Here is a 15,094-nt window from a genome sequence, read left to right as displayed (position 1 = left end):
GGTGGGATGGGGTGGGGTGGGATGGAGGGTAGGGCAAGAAAAGAGACAGGAGGAAAGAAAGGTGGGAAACAGGACAGAGGAAAGCATCTCATTTTCAAAAAACCAGTAACATTATCACAGCTGAGAGCTAAAGGCTTCCAACCAGTTTTGATCCAACTATTGAAATGCAAACTTGCAATTTCAACCTTAACTATCTGCAATAAAATATCATACCTATTATATGTCAGTTTACCCCGATTCACATGCAGTCCTTAATTTCAGACATTTTAATGACTTAACTTGTAAACATATAAAAGAGGGACCCTGGATCATTGTGTTTATTTATTTATCTATGCCAAACATTTATTGGTGAAATAGTCCTGAAGATATAATTCTACATATGGCGCTTTGATTTCACATAATATTTAAGGAAAAAGACAAAACACATAGAATTAGACATATAATTCAAAGACCACGGTACAACCTTTATCTTTTTTTTTACTTCAGCAAACAAAAAATAATGTCAAATGACATGAAAAGTGGCAAGTCTTCCGACAATAAATAATAAATTACTTTATAATTTTTGCAATGCAAGAGCAAACAAAAAAAAAAGTTTCCTTTTTTTCCTCTTTATTTCCAGAGAGAGCGAAAACAGTCATTTTAACCAATAACTATACACATCTTTGGGGGAAAAGTTCTTGGACAGACACAAGTCAAACACAATCCCGAGACGCTTGTGGCAAAATAGAGGTAACCTTGTTGCAATGCTTTATAAGTTGGTTTTTAAATCTGAATTCAAAAACCTTTAAAGTCGCTTCAGACTTCTTGATAGAGGATGGATCTCAAAAAAAAAAAAGATGGGGAGGGGCAAAAGGAAAAAAGAAATCAGCTACAGGACATGCTAGAGACCCAGGATTTCAATTAACCCCTTGTTAAAGTCAACTAAAAACATTGCAAACCAACGCAGCTCCACCTTCCTGAAAGGACTCTTTCAGCCAAAGAGGCCAGTTTCTCTTCCCGCTCATTTGCTGGAGCTCCTGTGTGGCAAGGCAATGACCAATATAGAAACAGCACCATTCAGAAAAAGATGGACTAGAAAATCTCTATTTCTGCTTTTCTCTAGATGTGCAGTGAAACGAAAATGCTTTTTTTGAGATCCTTGAATATAAATCCTCTACGTTTTAAAAACGTCTTTTTTTTTTTTTCTCAGTACTCCTAAGGTCATTGGATAGCATTATGTTGGGTTTGGGTTTTGTTTGTTGTTTTAATTCTAGTAAAATCCCATGATTGTCTTCACAGTGTTGCTACCATATCACCTTGTCATTAAAACAGACTTCGTGCGTTTCATGGAGCATTCATTTCTTGATTCAGTTTTTATTGACTGGGTCGTTAAATACTTTTGTTTCGGAGTTCAACATTATAATTTCCCACTTTCTCCAACAGGGAAAAAAATACGTCTGAATGAATGTTCCTCATGCCTCAATGGGACTGGCTACCATGCTGTTAGGTGTATCTGGGAGCTGAGAGGACATCGACGCTACTTCACTGCCAGTGGAATTAGAGCCCGGTCCTCCTTCTGAAAAATTGACCTGCATAGAAGGTTAAGAAATGAATAAAGGAGGCTGTGATCGTATTCACAAAAGGATTATAAACTTGTCCTCTGTGTGTGTGTGTGTGTGTGTCTGTGTGCAGAGACAGATATATAGATAGAGATATCCGCATATATAATTGAATTTTAACAGACTTAAAGAAAGCCTACAAGGAAAAGAACTTGGGAAGAAATCCTCTCGCTTTCCCATCTTCCAAGAGATCTCTGTTTTAACTGAAACTGAATTCCCAACATTATGTTGCATTGAATTATTTAAGAACAAATGTGTTTCCCACTGTAAAATGGCATCGCAACTCTACCATGCATGCTCGAAATAAAATTATCCTGCCGGCTACGTGTTGCCCTGGGAGCAGGCGAGTTCTCAGTCTCTAGGCATCAAAGCCTCTCTTCTTGAGTTGGAAAATCCATAACACGCCGCTCAGATCGTGTGACGGGGGATTCAGAGGAGACTCCACAGAACAATGATTAACTCCTCAGAGGGTCCACAGCGTGGCCTTTCTTCCTTGTTGTTGGTCCTGCTGCCTTTTGGCCTCTTTCTCTCTTTCAATCAGGCTCTTCCTTCCGAGAGGAGACCCATATATTATAATGTTATCCACACTATAAATATCTGGCTCCTTCTCTTAAGCCGAAAGTATTGTGTTGCTGTTGTAAACCTTCTTCTCCACTCTGCTCCCAACACCTCCCCATCCTCGGCTTCCCTTCCACTGCTCTCAGCTGACACTAAAGTTTCAGGAGGTGCAAACACTTGGCTGGCCTGAACCCTCCCCTTACCCGCCTTCTATGATCCAAATAACTGGTAAGATTAGCCTGACAGTAAAAATGAGTTCTTTTTCCTAATTCCAGGGTCTGCCTTCCTTGCTATCTTATTGAACTTTCCCACTGTGAGGCCAAGGGACTTCTCAAATTTGCCTCCTCTAGACTGGCCCACTTGCAAACAGACACCTGGGCCAAGCCCTTTTAACCACTGCCTGTGGCCCATTACCCAACTGTTGCCACAAAGAAAGAAAATGCCCTCCAGGTAAATGTGAGGGTAAAAAGTTAACCTCACTTCAAGCTTTATTTTCAAAGAAAGGAACAAGTTTTTCGGATGGATCTTGTTTTATAGAACAAGATCCTACAGGGCTGTTTACTACTTAAGAAAAAAAACTGTATGTGTACATATATCATCTCACAAAAGATATATACTTAATAATCTTAGTTATCTTCACCCAGGTGAAAGGTGAGTTGAGTTTTCTCTTCTCTGCATGTGTAGAACATATTAACACTAAAACCGGTTTTCACATTATTATCTCTCTGATTGGTAGAACTCAGGTTCCTTTTGCTATACATGCCCCACAGTATGTGACTGTGTATGATATTTGAACTTATACACTAAAAAAATGTTTAAGCAGTCCTACATTTTAGATTAAGATATAGTCCCAGAAAGAGATATAGTCACAAAAAGTATCAATCATATCTTTGAATAACTGAACTCTTTATTGATATATTTGAATAGTGCACGATAGGTGCCTGCTGACCATCGATAATAACATTGATTATGTATTACAACATTGATTATTATTACAATCACCTTGATTTAGGTCCTTAACTATACCATGCTCTAGGAGCTGAGAAGGGAGTAAATTTACTGGCTACTGATCAAAATGCCAAGGTGATCTCTAATGTCCCTTCTGACGCTACAAGTCGAAGATGTATGATTCTGCAACCCAGGATACCTTCCCACGCGTGTCTATTTAGTTAGGCACCTTGAAGTTAATCCCTCAGAACAGGCCTGATTGATAGAAAATTCAACCTATATGGTCAAACTATGAACTCTCACAGAAAAGACTCACAAGAGGTTTGTTTTCCTTGCGTGCTTGCCTCCTCTCTCCAACACACCCCCTTCGTCTCTCCCCAACCCTGGGGACAGGCAGCACCCTCCTCGCTAACCCCCCCAGAATCTTCCCTTGTGTGACAGTTTAACCAGAATCTCCTTTCTTTGGAGATTCAGCCTCCCCACTCTGGGAGCTGACACTTACCAGTTGCTGAAAAGCCGGCTGATCTATGTCACTCTGCAAGGCGAAGTCACTCAGTACTTTCCAAGGCGGCTGGTAACTTTGCACCTCCACTGGGTTTGCCTGTAAGCCACCATCGTGTCTCTCTGGACTGGCGGCCACCATGGGAGTTCCTGTCATCCCCTGGATATTCTGTGAATAGGTCCCCCCCAAACCCAACATGTTAATGAGCAAACTCCCTCCCTCCATTGTCTGTGCAGGCTAAGCAAATATACCCTGGCATTATCTTATCTATATAGTGGCCTTTATTGACTCAGTTAATCTGCTACGCGTATGGATATTAGCCAGGGTTCAGTTTTGTGTTATTACGTTTTGTTCTTCTGTTTCTGTGGGCTGGACTATTAGGTCGGCTTGGACCTTATTAAGCGAAATTCTGTCTCGACTTTCTTCTTTCCCCTTAAATCCACTGTTCATCCCAATTCCGCCCGCCTGCCTTTCCAGGCCATAGCATCTCAGTGGAAAGCTGAGGCAGGATAGGCCTCCCTTCAGCCTCTAGACATGGTGGTTTTCTGGGCAGTTTGTTAGTCAGATTTGGGGGTAGATTTTCTGCAGGCAATTCTCCGGGAGCCAACCCCGACTCCCAAGCATTTGGGTCTGGCCGCTATTGTGCTATTATGCACTAACCAACTTAGAAAGTGCCCTGGCCCAGGCTTGGCGAGTCTGCCAAATTTAATGACAGCAGGTTTTATGGCATTTAAAAATAAGCCCTAAGCAGTAAAAAGCAGGTTGTCGGGGGGCAAGAAAGAAACTCTTTAGTTTAACTTAACCAGGAGGCCTGCCAGTTGGGTGCCGCTCTGGGCCAGGGATGGTAGTGGGTAATAGTGCCAGGGGCCTGACATCTCTGGAGACCTGGGCTTGACCTGGAGCAGAGGGTGCCCTGTTTTCACGGGTCACCTTGGGGCACTTCGCCCGCCTGGGGGCTCTGCTGCAGGCTGCGCACCGGGGACGCCGGGGTGACCCTGGATTAAAAAGGAAGCCAAGGAGTGGTCCCTTCCTCCTCTGGGCTGCCTGAGGAACTGATGACCGGAACTTTGGCAAAACCAGCGCCAGGCCTCACTGCCCACGGAGGGGGCGACGGCCCTTCCGGATCCGGGATGGGGCGAGGCTGAAGGGCACGAGCCCACCCCCGGGGGCTGGGGCCTCCCGGAGCAGCGCGGGCCGCGGTGTGGCCACTGGGCCGGGCACCGGTGGGGGGGCCTCTCCCCGGGGCAGGGGGGAGGGGGAGGGGCCGCCAGTGCCGGGTCCTGCTCCGGAGCCGGAGGGAAACGGCGCCGGCCCACCTGGGCAGCCGGCACGCACGCCTCCTCGGCTTCCCCCTCTCGTCCCCTGCCCGGGCCCCAGGGCCACTCACAGTTTTGTCATTGGGCTGCTGCTGCTGGAGCTGCTTCATCATGATGCTCCGCTTCTTGTCCTTGCACCGCTTGTTCTGAAACCAGACCCGGATCACGCGGGGACTGAGGCCGGTCATCTCCACCAGTTGCTCCTTCATGAGCGCGTCGGGCCGGGGGTTGGCGGCGTAGCAGGTCCGCAAGGTGTGCAGCTGCTTCTCGTTCAGCACAGTCCGCACGCGGGTGGTCTTCTCTGGCTGCTTGTGGACGTGGGGCCGCAGGGCCGGCTGCCGGGCGGAGATGGGCTCGGCTGCGGGGCAAGGGGTGCCGTGAGCGGGCCGGGCTGCCCGCCCGCGCCGCTCCCGGACAATGGGCGGCTCTCTGCAGCCTCGACAGACAAAGCAGGGGCGGCAGAGGTGGGGGTAAGGGGCGCGAAAGGGAGAATAAAATCTCGCTCTCTAATCTCAGAGGTCAGTGCTCAGTAATCCGGGCCCGGAAAGCAGCCTCCGCCCCTGCTCGTGTCAACAGGGAGTCAGCAAAGGGGCGCACGTCTCAGGGCCTGTCCCCCTGCTCACAGCAGGGGCGGCATCGTTCTGCCTTTTTCTCCTCCCTCCTCGCCTTTTCTAGTACCCGGACTGGGCCCAGGTTACACCGAGTCCACCCCCCCCCCACCCCCAACTCACAGGCGGTACTAGGGAAGGAAACGCAGAACACCCCAGTGACAGCCAGAGACACTACCCCAGCGGGATGTCGGCAGCGCAAAGGCTGAGGAGAATTCTGACAGAGAGCTTGAACTTCAGTCCCCAGGGTACAGTTGTATCAAGGGGATAAAGAAATTCGGGATTTCGGCCATCTCTCCAGCCTTTGATCTTTCTTAGTCTACCTGGATCTACTAAATCTACCTGGACGTTCCTGATGTGATCTGATCCCAAGAAAAGGAAAACCGAAACTCTTTAGAGCTGCCCGGCCTCTAGAGAAAAGACAGCTGGGGAGTGTTCTGGCTCCTGACTCCCTCCCAATACTTCGGCCTCTTCTGTGCTTCCCACAGCAGAGCACAGGTTGCACCTAACAGAAGTTGCCACCTCTGGCTTTGCCCCCCTGCAAGCTAAGTCACAAATCCCCCAGGACGGGATTCTTAGAGCTGCCAGAGAGCAGAGGAGGAAGAGTTGTAGTTTTCTCACAGCCAGAACTCAGGGCGAATTGACACTTTAAAAATGCACAGGGCAGATTTATCAAGACCGAAAAGCAGGTTTGGAAACATTGTCTGCCTTCTTACCTGTGGCCCACCTCCTGGCCATCCTTGCTCTATTTCTACTCTCCTTCCTGGGGCAAAGGCCCTCAAGATCTGTTTGTTACAAATCCTGCACTTTCCAGGACCCCCGGGGGTCAGGTCAACACCTATGGGGTCAATTTCGTGTCACAGCAACAGGCCCGAAGATGAAATTCTCACCAAATCAAGTAGAATGAACGGTTTAAAGAGGGAGGCTCCCTTTTAAAAGGCAATTACTGCAGATAAGCTTGTTGACAGTTTTAAATTACGGCTCTGTGCAAAGGCTTGCAATTATTAAAACTGTATCTTTTCAGGCCCACTCTCTCACAAAGGGATACAAATAAAATTTTAAAATATTTTGGAGTGGGGGGCAGTTTGCAAGGGAAAAGGAATTGAGAGGCTGAATAACTTGAGGCCACCTAAGCTTCCTTCATTGGGTTAAAGGAGGAAGCTCCAGGGGCCCAGAGCTCCACCCCTTTAATTAGGCAGCGGCGGGCAGAATACCTGGCGGGGAGCTGAAGCCCGTTTTCAGTTAAGCCGCGTTTTGGAGGCCAAGGGGAACTGGAAGTACTGTTTGGGCGTGTGCATACACGTGTGCCCAAGCGGTGTACATTCACGGGCACCCACATCTAGACACACAGACGTGTAGCTGTGCTGGGGGGAGTCAAGGGAGACAGTGAGGGCATTGAACCTTGCTGCGAAAGAGTGAAGCGCGGTGCAAACCGCACCCAGAACCCTCCGTTTCCGACCGCAGCAACCGCCGCAAGGGTCCCAGGGTTGCTGCGGCCGCTGGCGCGCTGGCAGGGGAGGCGCTGGCCTCGCCTGGCGCCTGCCTCCCCGAGGAGGGCCTCCCTCCGCGCCCAGGAGTACCTGCCATTTGCAGCGGCCGCGCCGGGTGCAGGGGGCTGAGCGGGTCGCCGGCGCCCAGGCTGGCCCTCTCCACCACGTCGTGATCCGCGCGGCAGAAGAGCCCGTCCTCCCGCAGCGCGAACTCGTCCCCGGGGATGAGCTGGCGGCTGCAGGCCACGCAGCGGAAACACTCGATGTGGTACACCTTGGAGCGGGCGCGCATCACGAAGTCGTTCTTGCTGAAGCCGATGCTGCACTTGGCGCATTTGATCCCGTACAACCTGCGCGGGAGCCGGGCCCGGGGCGGGAGGGAAGCACAGAGAGAGGGGGGTCACTTCAGGCGGGCGCTGCCCCCGACCCAAGGTCGCTGGCAACCTCGGCCACAACGCCCGGAGACACTGAAATCAGCATTCGCAGACAATCTGGGAATGGGAGGGTGGAAATGATTAGATTTCTCTCGCTTCCCGCTCCATTTCCCTTTCCTATGAGCTTCTGTGTCTCGATCCGTACCTCTTAGTTGAAAACGCCCAGTCCAAACTAACGAAAAATGTTTGACGTGTTGGAAGCCTGGGCCGCTGCTCTGCGACCAGTCCAGGGTGGCCCTTGCCGCTCTTGGCAGGAAGGGGTCCAGGGGGACTCCGGGAGTCACTGGCCCCAAATTTTCGCCTCCCTATCCCCCAATTTCTGCTGCTAGAAACGTCTCTAAAACTGCAACCCAAATCCTCCTTTCAAAAGAAAATGAGGTTATGGAATGAGATTGTCACCCCACTCGGTTTGAAGACACACAAATGCACAGGCAGAAGAACAAAATGAAACCTCTGAGGGTTTCCAGAGCCCTTTCTGCACAAGCCCACTGCACTTTTCCCCAGCTAAAGATCTTTTCCTCAGGCAGCAATGTTAACAGAAAGTTTCCTCTCCCTTCCTCCTTTTACTATTATTTTAAAAATCTGCTTTGATTCCCTCCATCTTTTTCAAGTTGCTGAAGCATCTACCTTTATTTCAGTTTGTTTGAGAACCTTGACCGGACAGAAAAATGAAAAGACCCACTCCTAAGGTCTTCCTCACTGATGATCTTTCTTTACCAAGAGACAATCCTTGTAGGTTTCATCTAGAGGCTCTGCCCTGGCCCCCTCTCCGCGTTATCACTAATAACCAAAGCAGGAGCGTTCCTACAAACAGAGGGAATGGAGGAGAGGAAAAGACCTACACAAAGGGGGGGGGGGTAAGAGGGGGAGCCTCGCTCCCCCAAGGGGGGAAAGGCATTCGGAAATCTAAACGGTCTCTCTGTTCTGCTTTTACAACTACAGGATTTCAAAGGGACACACACACTTGCACGCGCACACACACACACAGTTGAAAGAGTGGAGAAGAAAATGTAAATGAGATTGGTTCCTTCCACTAACGTTTAGCCAGAATTAGGCACAAGCAGGTCTGAATACAATTGAGCAAAACACTATCTCCACAGGAGTAAAGCTACTGCTGGGGTTGAGAAGTGAGCTCTCCTTCTCCAGAATCTCCAGGTCACAAACCAATCAAGTAAACAATTGAAAATGGCTCATTTGTCAGAGGTTAGAAGGTAGATTGAAAAGTTTTCCCTCCCTCCGCCTACTCTATGTGAGATCTTCCACTTCATAGGATGAGGACTTTACCTTGCCTGTGACCAAACAATTTGGAAAATCCCTCCCCCTTCCTCTAGCTCCCCACTTCCCCTCTTTCCTCCTGTTCTCCTCCCCCACCATCAAAGTATTAATAAACTTTTTTTTTCTGCACTGTTCAGCTTTATTAAAATTACAGTCTCCACTTCATGGTTTTAAAATAAGAAAAAACACTGCACACTAAGTGAGCAGGAAAATATTGTAACTGCATACTTAAATCACAGCTAAACTTTAAGGTAAGTTCTAAGCTCGATAAACTCTATGACTTACAGAGCTAATTACTTGTTAACAGCCACTGGAGAACTTATTTTTAAATATAATATTTTGATATTATTCGACATAATAATGAAGGTGTTATCTCTTTTGTTTTGTTCTTAAAACAATAATATTTTCTTTGGAAATTCTACTTCCTTCCTAAGGCAGAAAATGAAGTTTCTGACATATGTATACACAAGTCAGAAAATTTGAGATTGGCAAAGCATGAAGTTTAGACGCAGAATAAATTGAAAGAAAAAAATTCAGAAAGTTCCTTATGTGGTTTTATTCTTGACAGTAAGGGCAATTCGCTCATTTTATCAGTTACCAGATTTTAATGTGAGAAAGGAAGCTGTTCAATTATCTAAATATACCAATTGTTCCTAGACAGATGATGGGCAATTTGATCTGCTCTGTCTAATTCATCAGCTCAGATAAGATAAGAAAGAAGACAGTCAGATGTCACCAAAGGGTTAATATTTAAAAAGATTAAATTTCCGGTCTTTTTTACAGAGAATATTTGTGTTGGTTTTTAAATTTTCCAGGCAGGAGTCCTTACCCTAAAAGTAAAAGGGCAATATCTCTATTTGCTCTTTCAAAGTACATCTCTAAATATGCTTAGGTCAAACTATTTCACCTATTGCATTGACATCTCGGAAGAATCTGGAAGTTACTAATAAAATACTTAATTAAAATAAATAAAAAAAGAAAAAACATTGCATGATACAATAAACACTAACCAACCTTTTTTTTTTAAGCTTAGAAACCCCAACTTTTCCATCTTGAATTTTTTGTTTGTTTTGGAAGGGGGAGGGTAACAGAGGAAAATAATTTGAGCATCACAAATTCCAAGAGCAATTATACAAGCTTCAATGCCACATAATTTATGGGAACTACTATCGAGTTTCGCGGGGGTTTTTTTCCCTCTAAAAAGTAAAATGAACAGCATAGGTTAATTTACATATTACACTTACAAGGGTAACTTTTGCACGCTGGAATCCATTAAGGCAAACTTCACCAAAGGACAAAGCCACACAAAATAATAACGAATGGGGAGAGAGAGGGAAATCTCACAAAATTAAGGAAGCAGTATAAATGGCGTACCTGATATAATCTCTTTTACAGTAGGTTTTCCCATCTCTAACAAAGCACGTACAGCTCTCGTCCAAATACTGATTACACTCCGCACATTTCAAACATGCCGCATGCCATTCCAAATCCGGAGAAACCCTCAGAATATACTGATCGTGAATTTGATTGCCGCAACCAACACATAGGGAAATCAGACGTTTTTCTGAAATGAAAATAAATACATGATTGACTAACCGTTTACTTCCTACAGAGATAAACACACTTTTAGTGTCGTTCTCTTATAGGGCGTACTCTGGGAGCTTTTTTTTTTTTTTTTTTTTTAAGAGTATTGCACTTTGGGATGGTAATTGGAGTGTGCCATCAAAACCCTGACTCATTTTTGAAAGGAGGTGGAATATATGTAAAATGTAGATTTGAATAGTCTACATTTGTAAGCCTAGCACGCAATCAAACCCGTTCATTTTGTATTTCTTTTTCCTCCCTCCTCCCTCTTTGCCATAATCATTGGGAAAGATTATGGATAAGTCAAGTCAAAGAAAAGGTTTTGACTAGAAGCGTTAAGTGAACGCAGGGATGTCTATATTTTCCATGAAGCACGCTCTTAAATAGCACATAGGACTGGAAATTGTTAGCAAGAGCAGACATCAATACAGTTGTCACTCGTTCTCTTTTGCAAGTCTAATGCTAATTCACATCTCCGGGTATTGTACTTGCAGGCAGACCTTTGCAACAGAATAACCTTCTCGGAGAGCTCAGGATTCCCGAGGAGGAAACCACCGCTTAGCACCAGAAGGCTAGGGTTTTGGAGGGCACGCAGGAGAATTCAAACACAAGGTACGATCAGTTTCCCGAAGATCAGAACCGACAGCAAGCATGCAGGCGTGGCGGCAACAAGAAAAAGCCACCTTCTCTCTCTCTCTCTCTCTCTCTCCAAGCAATGACTCAAACTCCGAAGAGCCCTTGGCACCCTTGCCTGAGAGAGACCCCCGCACAAGAACAGCACACCGAGCCCCACAAGGTAAAATCGCCTCTTACTTTTTGGTGGATCTCCCATGTCTCCCATATCTGTAACAGGGAGTAATGTCCACAGTGAAATGGTGGTTGTACAGTTGGTGAACAGCCCACAGAGAGGATGCTGGAGCTGTGGCTAAGTGGGAAACAGTGGCCCCTAGGGTTGCCAAGGCTGAGAGAGGCGCTGCCCGGCTGCGCCGCGCCCTCGCGGATCGGGGAGTCCAATTTAAGCCGGCGGAGCTGGCGGAGCGGAGGCGCTGCGGCGGCGGCGGACTCGGCGCGGATCGGGCACCTCTCTTCCTTATCTCTTACTCAAACTTCTCTGCTCCAACTCAGCTCCTTCGCCATTGGTCTGACGCAGCGCGCGGGGACGTCAGGCGAGCGCCTCGCCCATTGGCTGCGGGGCGCGCGGCGCAGCTGTTCTGATTATCATATTTCAGCCTCGCTGGTGCCGTGCGCCACTGATCGCTCAGCGAGCCCGCCGGAGAGGATTAGGGCTCCCGAGGCGAGTTGCTCGGGGTTCAGGCCGCTCTCCCCCGATGCTCGGGCGGCCCGGCCGCTCTGGCTTTTGGCTTCCTTCTCCTCCTCCTTCTCCTGCCCCCTCCCTTGCTCCTTCTCTGCCGTGTCGCCAGCGCCCTCGCCTCCTGTCGCGCTGCTCCTCTGCCCTGCGCTCCTGGGGTCCCCGCAGTCCGGCTGGCCGTGTTGCGCGCTGGGCTCACTTTTCCGCCGCCGGTGGCGAGTGGCTGGTGGGTAGGTCTTCCTGATGACGAGGTCCTTCCCGGGTTTTAGGAAGAGGGGCGACTTGGAACAGGCCGTTTGCCTCGTTTGGTTTCGCGCTTTGGCGCACAGCTCCGGGCCTGGCCGGGCTTTGCTGCCGGGGCGGGTGAGTTCCCGAACCGGCTGCGCATAGCGCGCTGGGAGCTGCCTAGGGGAAGACGAACCGGTCCTGGGATGAATAGATCCAGAGGAATTGTTCGCTGCTGCTACCCCACTACCCCGTTACCCCTGACCTCAGATCTCCAGAAACGTGGGGCGGGGGGAAAGGGGCGCTTCTTGCCTAAGCGGAAAATCAGGTTGGAAGCGCACAGGTAAAACCAAGCTGACTCCGCGGACTACTCTCTCCTTCCGACCCGCGAGGTCTGCTTTGCAGTTTAGAATTAGGAAGTGCACTAACCCGAAGCCTAAGTGCAAAGTGATCGGCCAGTAGTTTAAAGTTTGCAAAGCGATTATAGCCTGTCCAGTTCCTCTCTCTGCTGGTTTCCTGCCCTTTGTTTTTAAGCAAACGTGTGCAGTTAGCTGGTGGTGTTTGATAATTGTAAGGACAAGTCTCCACGTCTCTCTAGAGATTTTAAAAATGCGTCAGTCTAAGGGCGTGAGTTAGGGAGAGGTCTAACAGAAGAAGAGCGAAATACCTATTTCACTTCACTGGGTGTGTTTAATCATTTTCTCTCGGGAAACAACCTGGAGAGAGAAGAATGTTGGCTGCAACTCGCCGGTAAATAACTCTTTTCAATAATTTCTTACATGTTCCCGTCATATCTTAACCATCTCCCCAAAACAGTCACAGGAAGGCCACGAAGACTCCCCCCACCGCACTCCTCCAAAAGCTCCTAAATAGCTATTCCTTATCTAATGTGACTGCCAATTTTATCTAAAAAGGCCCGCAAACGCACGCAGTAGTAGGTTTAATTTCGGTGTCTTGTTGCCTTGAGAAAACCTGGTGTGTTAGGAAACTCCTTTCTTTGTATCATTCGCCAGATCTAGCCCTTGATAACAGCCATGAGCCCTTGGCCGGTCTCAGTGGCTCGGTTTACAGGGATATGCTTCTCCAGAGCGCAGAGAGAAACTAAGATGCTGAATTTCCTCCTGATATGGCTGGGGCTTTGCCAAGAACATGCATTTGTTTTGTTTTGTTTTCTCTCAAGGAAAATTTCTAACTGGATCTCATCCCTTCTGTTTTTATTGTATCAATAAGTTATATCAGAGTGCGTGTGTGAAATCGAAAGTTAGAGGTAGGTTGATACATTTACCAGATTGGGGGGGCGGGGTGTTTTTTGGTCATAGTTTCTAGTCTCGCTGGTATTATATGCGTGGAGCCTTTTGTTAGGCTGCTTTTGTAAAACTGATGCTGGTAATGACAACACGAAGCAAATCTTCCCAGCATACGGGTATGTTTCCTGTACAGATAACCAAGCTGACTCTAGTTTTTCTTTTAAAAGAGGTACTATATCTCCAGGAAGTAAATAGAGAATTTTAACCAATCATATTCCATCATGCCACCTTTATAACATGGAATTAAACAACGGAAGCTGCCAGAAGCCTGATGACTTATATTTGAGATCCAGAAAGCACCCTCACTATCCGTCCTCCTTCAAACCAGCCACGCACACAGTGTGGTATTTTAACTCCCTAAATTCATAAGCTATTCTAAAGAATTATTGCTGCTGATGATAGCAAGTCCAAATAGAAAAACTGGCATGTGGCTTGGAGGTAAACCGTTAGTAATAGGCAATTTTATCATAATGGTGAAGACAAGATGTTTTCCTTTCTTCAGCCCACACTGTTACTGTAAACAAGTATTTTCTTTAGAAGTTTCTAAGCTGTTAGAGGTAAAGATCATGCAGAAGATACCTTCTGTCAAAGGGAGAAGTTTGAGGGAACCCAATTATGTTGTTCCATGATGGATGTACTCTGGAGTTCTGTGTGTCTGTTGCTAATACATTTTGCATTAAAATCAGTTAGGATAGCAGGCATTATTGTTTCACTTCACCTTGAAGTTCAAGTGCGATCACAGATTATTCCCGTTTGTTTAAATGATTTCTATACACACATTTAACGCATCAAATATATCTGTAAAAAAAATTTGTAATGTTTTTATAGAATACATCAAACTGTGATTAGCAATATTTCCCCCTCCCCGTATTTGATCACAGGAGCGACCTCTTGTGTTCAAAGGGGGGATTAGACCCTCTTGTCAAAAATGGATTCAATTTTGACCTTTGTATATTCTGTTAGGTCAAAAAATCTATCCTTAAAAACAGCAGTTGTGTGAATCCCGTTGTCAGCTCCTTTACTGGTGAGAGAAAAAAGAAGAATATGAGTTCTTATTAAGTATAGTTCCCATTACCTCCTGGCCATCCCAAATATATTTTAGTGTCTTTGAATATAAAAGGGATGCTAAGATTTAGTAAGTTCCACTTGAGTCTGTGGCATCCACCCACATGGGCTTGTACACACCTTCCAGAATGCAGCTTTTCCACCTAAAATGCCTGGTGGACTCTTACAGCTGCGCTTTGTGTGTTGTTGCTTTCTTTCTCTGCTTTGATTAAAATTTAAACACTCCACATCAAACAATGCCAAATACAGATTCCTAAACAAATATCATGTTCCCAAGCTATGTTTCAAATATCTGAATAGGCTTTAATTGCAATTGACAAGTAGCATTACATATTTAGGATTTATTTATTTCCCAACAACTTCTGGCAGATATAAGTGGATTTTAAGTAGGTTCTTTGGGAAATTATGTACGGTAAGGGGAGAAAATTTTTCCTCCCCAACTAACCAAGATTGGGAAGGAGAGGCAGCTTTAATCAGCTTTTCCTGAACTATGGATTTGTTTGGGAACTTATTCCCAGGGAGGTGATGCTCAGTTTAGCCCACATCAGGATCAGGCTTGAGAATAAGGATTGGAATGCCGATCTCCACGAGTAAGGTGTTCAGATATAAATATATATATATAACTGATGGATTTATATTTTCTGATATCCACAAATACCTAACTTGGGGGTCAAAATGAAACATGGACATATTTTATTCACCTCAGAAGATAGGTATGGAATATATGTATATTTATCCCATTCACACTTTTTGTTTTTACTTATCCTACGTAAGATAGGAATAAGAATAAGGCTATACAAACCATCAATATCTTAAATCACGTCCAAGGGTCAGATAAAATTACAGCCGTATAAAGGGAGTCACGATTAACCATT

General features: G+C 46.4%; 1 protein-coding gene across 1 annotated transcript; it reads right to left on the bottom strand.

The window, feature by feature from the left end:
* Positions 1 to 1,451: 1,451 nt before the first annotated feature.
* Positions 1,452 to 11,154, bottom strand: ISL1 (ISL LIM homeobox 1). Its single transcript, XM_059919277.1, has 6 exons — positions 11,127 to 11,154; positions 10,104 to 10,293; positions 7,111 to 7,370; positions 4,994 to 5,280; positions 3,607 to 3,774; positions 1,452 to 1,568 (listed from the first exon to the last, which is right to left on the bottom strand). The coding sequence occupies exons 1-6, from the start codon at positions 11,152 to 11,154 to the stop codon at positions 1,452 to 1,454; spliced, it is 1,050 nt and encodes a 349-aa protein (XP_059775260.1).
* Positions 11,155 to 15,094: the final 3,940 nt, after the last annotated feature.

Source organism: Balaenoptera ricei, chromosome 3, assembly GCF_028023285.1.
Source record: "Balaenoptera ricei isolate mBalRic1 chromosome 3, mBalRic1.hap2, whole genome shotgun sequence".
NCBI lineage: Eukaryota > Metazoa > Chordata > Mammalia > Artiodactyla > Balaenopteridae > Balaenoptera > Balaenoptera ricei.
Note: the sequence above shows the minus strand (reverse complement) of the source record. Positions and strands in the feature narration are given on the sequence as shown.

Coding starts and splice junctions, on each gene's coding strand:
- ISL1 (XM_059919277.1), bottom strand. CDS start 11,154: ATGGGAGACATGGGAGATCCACCAAAAA. Junction 7,371..10,103: donor TGTAAAAGAGATTATATCAG/GTACGCCATTTA, acceptor GCTCCCGCGCAG/GTTGTACGGGATCAAATGCG. Junction 5,281..7,110: donor GCGGCCGCTGCAAATGGCAG/GTACTCCTGGGC, acceptor CTTGCCCCGCAG/CCGAGCCCATCTCCGCCCGG.